The following is a 5,611-nucleotide window of genomic DNA, read 5'->3' as shown; positions in this document are numbered from 1 at the left end:
GGCTCATCTGTCCCAGCGGGCTAGGCCCATAAGATGAGCTGCCTTCTTCCCAGTCTTCTCCGTACCTGAGCACTGGTGTCCGGGTTGTACAGGTCTCCTGGCTTCTGGCCCCGCTGGTCCAGGCTGTAGTACTTACAGTGGCTCCACTGCACTACAGGGGGATTCGGGGGGGCCTGGGGGCCGTTGGGAACGTTCAGCTGCATCACAACCACGCCAGGGCCTGACGGAGACACGCCTGGGGAGAGACGACAGCAGCATTGCCCAGGCTCTGCGTACTGCTGCTTGCTGCGGGACAAGAGGCAGCCTGCCCGTCTGTGCCACTTGGCCTCTCCAACACCCCCTGCCCCGTGCTCTGCCCTCTGCCACTCCTGCCTGCCCCGGGGGGATGAGAAAAGGCCTCGCCGAGACCCAGAAAGGATCCCTCTCCGATCTCACAGCTTAGACCAGAGGGTGATGAATTTTAATCCAGGGGAAATGCAGGGGGGACAAGCTGAAGGCAGCTGGGGTAACCCCCAGCATCGCAGGCCAAGGATCTCATCACAGAGCTGAGCTCGAGTATTCTGGCTCCAGCTCTGGCACCAACCCACCAGGCCCCACTTCCTTGGAGCTGGGGCAAGATCATAGAATCATAGAATGGTTTGGGTTGATCATCCTTAAAGATCACCCTTTTCAACCTCCCCTGCCATGGGCAGGAACACCTTCCACTAGACCAGGTTGCTCCAAGCCTCATCCAGCCTGGCCTTGGACACTTCCAGGGATGGGGCATCCACAGCTTCTCTGGGCAACCTGTCCCAGTGCTCCCACCCTCTCTGGGAAGAACTTCTTCCTGATATCTAATCTAAACCTCCCTGTTTTCAGTTTGTACCCGTTACCCCTTGTCCTATCACTACAGGCCCTTGTAAAAAGTCCTCTCCCAGCACCCTTGTAGCCCCTTCAGGTACTGGAAGGCTGCAATGAGGTCTCCTCGGAGCCTCCTCTTCTCCAGGCTGAACAAGCCCACTTCTTGCAGCCTTTCATCATAGCAGAGGTGCTCCAGCCCTCTGATCATCTTCGTGGCCTCCTCTGGACTCGATCCAAGTGGTCAATATCCTTCTGATGTTGAGGATGCGGGAATCCTCATCCTCAGTGCTCCCTGCTTCCAGGAGTGGCTCTGGTGACACTCAGCCGTGTTGCCAGCAGAGGGAGTTCGCAGCCCACAGCAGCTCCCCCCACCCCGGCCTGGCCACCCTGAGGAGTGGCTGGCCCCAGCATCAGCCCGCAGCAAAGTCTCTGGGCCACGTACTGACAATCCCCAGTGGGAAGTGGGATGGGAAGGCTAAGGAAACCCATGGCACAGGCTGGGTTGTGGACGGACAGCTCTGTTCACCGCTACAAAACCTGACTAGACGGATGCAGGACGGGTGCCCACCCTCAGCGTGGCCCCTCTTACCTGAATACTGCTGCTGCATCTGTGGTGGGCTGCAGGGTGACGGGGACTGCGGCATCTGGTACTGCTCAGAGCCAGGTGGCTGGAGGAACCCCACCGAAGGGCTGTGGGGCAGAGAGCGCTCTGGTGAGGGGCTGGGGATGGGAAGAAATAGCTGCCCATCTGTGCAGCTCCCTCAGCACTTGAGATGGCTGGAAACACAGCTGCCTCTGGAGAAGCACCGGAGCACCGCGTGCTGCAGGACAACTGTGCCCAGGAAGCATTGACTTTGGGAGCTAGGATCATAGCAGGTGGGCAGGACCTTAAAACCCATCCAGTTCCACCACCCCTCGAAGAGAGATTCCGGGCACCTGGTTCTGAACGGCCCGAACATGGAGCGGGTGTAACTGTGTGCCTGCGTGCCCACCTTCTCTGGGAACCTGTCCCAGTGCTCCCACCCTCTGTGGGAAGAATTTCTTCCCAATGTCCCATCTCCATCTACCTCTTTCCAGTTAAACCCGTTATCCCTTGTCCTGTCACTCCCTGCCCTTGGGAAAAGCGCCCCCAGCTTCCTTGTTGGCCCTTGTACGATTGGGAAAGCTCAAGGGACGATCCAGGAGCGGGATGTTACACCTTTTCAGCAGGGCAGCGAGATCCCTTTCTCCCCGGGGCAGGGCAGATACAGTCACTTTACCTAGTGCCGTTCTGCTGGGCAGTTGGGATGACGCTGTAGTAGATGGGCACCCCTCCAGCCTGAAGCCCTCCCTGCACAGACTGGCTGGCTGGCACCAGCACTGGCTGCTGGAAGGGCTGCTGGACCACGCTCTGGGACTCATTGGCCACGGGAACCTGTTCGGGGAGGAAAGAAGCAGTCCTAGGGAATGACAAGGAACAGAGCAGGAGCAGGGAGAACTGGCCCCCCAAGAGACACCACTGAGGTGCACACACGGTAAAAGGGATGCCAGACGGGTGTCTACACAGCCCAGAACAACCTGGCCCAGGCAAGTGCAGCCTCCCCCGGCTCTTCCATGAGCACAACAGCAAAGGGACCACCCGCCCTCAGTCCCCCTTCCCAAGACACATCCAACACAGACTCAAATGTGGATGTGCCCTCCCCAAGCACTCTCTTCTCCATCTTTGGCTCCAACACTCAACCACAGGGCACCTCCCGCAAGGCTGCAGAGCTGAGGCCCCCTCCCCAGAGCCCCTCATCGGGGAACAACGGATACCTACCTGGTATGAAGGCAGTGGAGTGTACTGGACCATCAGGCCTTGCATCTGGCTCCCCATACCGCTCCTCTGGCTGCTGAGGAGGCCGGGGGGCTGCGCCTGCTGCACTCCCATCATACTCTGCATCTGCCCGCCCATGCTGTTCCTCTGGCTGTTGAGGAGCCCGGGGGGCTGCGCCTGCTGCACTCCTATTACACCTTGGTATGTTTGCTGCTGGTTGGACATCATTGGCTGTAAACCTGTCAGAACACGGTTGAAATGGAGCAGCTTCCCACCCGAGACTTGGCATACGAGGGCTCAAATACTGCTGTGCCCCCATCTCTTGCTGAAGAGCGGGGAAAAAGGCTTCCTATACAGCAGATGTAAAAAGACCTGAGGGAAGCTCTTGGCTTTAAATCCACTTTGCAGCACCCCGGTGCATGCTACATGCCGAGAGGGAGGGAAAAGCTACAGCCTTCACAGTCAGGCCAGGTTTCACCTTCCCTCTGCACAGGCACGAGGCACTCTCTAGTCAGCAAGCCCGGTAACGAGTGGGAGACTGGGAAGAGAAGCCTGGCCCCAGACAGTGCATGGAAGACCTTTAGAGCCAACAAGAGCGGCAAGAAAGGGAAATATGCCCCCTCCCTCCTTCTACACCCCCTTACCAGGCTGCTGGGACTGCTGCGGGAGCTGCTGAGTGCGCTGGGAGCTGTAGGCCACTGGGTGACTGAGAGATCGGTATTGCTGGCTGGAGTTCGGGTACTGCCCAGGAGGGTAGTAAGAAACCTGAATCTATCCGAATCAAGAAAACACAGTGGTGAGAACACACAAGGGAGCGGGACTAAGAAAGCTGGTCCCCCAGGACCAGTTTTCCCTCTCACCTGGCCTGGCTTCTGCCAAAGGAAACCAACCAGGGCTTTGGCTCTGGCCAGATGATAGCTCCTCAGGGAACTTCAGCCCCTTCCCGCTCCTCCCAGCCTCCACATCCAAGCCTTTCCCACATCCAAGCCTTTCCCAGCACAGTAGTGCAAGGCACAATTCTCATCACAGCCCAGGGGAACAATCCTAGAGGTCATAATGCCCTGCAGGACCCCAAAGAGAGCTTAGAGTGTCAGCCCTGAGTCTGGTCGCGGTCCCTCCCCAACGCTACGAGCCAGGAATGGCCAGACGGGTTCCCAGGGAAGTGCCTTGTGAGCTCAGAGGGACAAGGGCGCAGGATCACCCTGTGCGCAGCAAGGGCGCGTGCTGACCCGGAGCTTGGACCCTGGTGTATTGATCCATCACAAACAAGCAACAGAAAAGGAGGAGCCGCTCCCAAGGAACTGCTCTCTGAACTGCTCCCCAGCAGCCCCTGGCACCCCGGAGGTGCACATCCCCTCCGGGCTTGCGCGTGTCCTTACTTGCTGGGGAGGCTGAATGTAGCCCTGGGGCTGCAGCACCTGCTGTGTGGGGGCCGTGTGCCCTGAGGCAGAGTAGTTGGAGGTGGGAATGGGCTGCCCAGGGGTTGCCATGATGAATCCTGTCTGCTGAGGATGCTGGGAGATGAGGGATGACTGGAACATAGCGGAGGAAGGATCCGGTGCTTCCGTAGAGCCTTGTCGGCTGAGGCTGATCTGCCCGAAGGGGTTGCTGAGTTCATCAGCCTGCATTGGAGATAAGTGGGAAGGATGGAGGAGGACAGCGTGTGGGACGACAGCGTGTAGGACACAGCTCTGCCGAGTAGATGGCAGACCCCTTCTCCCTACTCTGTGCGGAGCAGCGTGCCCAAGAACGGTCCCCAGAAACGAGCCACAGACCAAGAGCATTCTGCAGGACAGGGGGTAGGGGCATGCGAGCTGCTGGGGGTGTGGAAATGCTTAGCAGACACTGGTGACATGCGGGGCCCCACACAGGCAGGGGTGGCCCCAGCCCAGAGATCACGTCCCACGGGGTGCGCCATTCCCGAAAGACCCGGCGGAGAGAACACAGGGGCTGACTGAGACCACACGGCCCCGGACCCCAGCGCTGGGCACAAGCGTCACTTCCCGGTGGAGCTCTGGGCTTGGCACTTGCTCTTCCCCAGGCTCTTCCCAAGATCAGCCACTCCAGTAGCGCCCGGCCCTGGTGGGTCCCACAGCCTCAGGCATCCCACTGCCTTGACCCCGCTGCAGGGCAGAGCCTCCACGAATCCCAAACCCACTGGGTGCAGTGTCCGCCACACACCTGGTTGACAAAAGCTCATACAACACAAACACAGCACGTAAGTACAACGGAGAGAGTGCAGAAGAGGAAACGGGGTTTATACCAAGTTGTACTGCTGGGGTGGAGAGACTGGCAAGAGGACTTGGGGGCAGGAGCTTGGAGAATACTGAACAGGCTGCAGCGCTGGGACCGGCTAAGACCAGCAGAGAAGGGGGTGAGGGAGAGAGATTTGGGTGGGAAAAGGGCGGGATGGGGGGTGGGAAAGGAAGGATAGGAGGAAGGAGAGAAAGAAGGAACAACAAGGTTAGTCAACGGAGCCGACGGCGAACACAGAGAGGGGGAAGCAGGGAGACCAGAACGGGGGAGCACTCCTCTCTCTGTGAAGACACACAGCCCGGCCAGTTGCTTTGTGGAAGCTGGGAATGCTGACCCCGTCTGCAAAGCAGCTCTCGCCTGGCATCAACAGTGGCACAAGGTCACAAAGGCCGGCTACGGCCGGGAGCAGCGGGACAGCCACTTTCCCCAGCACCACGGCTGCGGCTCTCCCGCTCCACCGCCCGCGTGCGGCGCTGACTCCCAGCTCTCCGCAGTGCTGCTTGGCCTCTCCTGCTGGAAATGTCCTCTCTTCACCCTGCCTTCCGTAGGGCCCCTCTCGCTTCAGCTCTGACCTGCCTCCTTATGGCAACACCTAATCCAAGTACCACCTACCGCGGGCAGCGCTGGGTGCGCTGTGTCAGCTCACGTGTCAGGGGCAGCGCGTTCGCAGACCCTTCACCGGCAAACACACGAAAAAAGGTTTTTCCGGGACCTAACCCA

The 5,611-nt window shown here is 59.4% G+C and overlaps 1 protein-coding gene across 1 annotated transcript in view; it reads right to left on the bottom strand.

Annotated features, from left to right (window-relative positions):
- Positions 1-4,988, bottom strand: part of R3HDM2 (R3H domain containing 2) — a gene marked incomplete at both ends in the record, with an annotated part of 7,518 nt that extends 2,530 nt beyond the window's left edge. The window contains 7 exons of the mRNA XM_010156364.1: positions 66-235; positions 1,430-1,530; positions 2,100-2,254; positions 2,639-2,874; positions 3,280-3,406; positions 4,015-4,257; positions 4,899-4,988. Of these exons, the coding sequence (XP_010154666.1) occupies positions 66-235; positions 1,430-1,530; positions 2,100-2,254; positions 2,639-2,874; positions 3,280-3,406; positions 4,015-4,257; positions 4,899-4,988 (1,122 nt within the window). The remainder of the gene's footprint in view (positions 1-65; positions 236-1,429; positions 1,531-2,099; positions 2,255-2,638; positions 2,875-3,279; positions 3,407-4,014; positions 4,258-4,898) is intronic.
- Between the last annotated feature and the right edge of the window lie 623 nt (positions 4,989-5,611).

This window comes from Eurypyga helias, unplaced genomic scaffold (genome assembly GCF_000690775.1).
Source record: "Eurypyga helias isolate BGI_N326 unplaced genomic scaffold, ASM69077v1 scaffold35507, whole genome shotgun sequence".
Taxonomy (NCBI): domain Eukaryota; kingdom Metazoa; phylum Chordata; class Aves; order Eurypygiformes; family Eurypygidae; genus Eurypyga; species Eurypyga helias.
The sequence above is the reverse complement of the archived record's forward strand: the minus strand, read 5'-3'. Positions and strand labels throughout refer to the sequence as shown.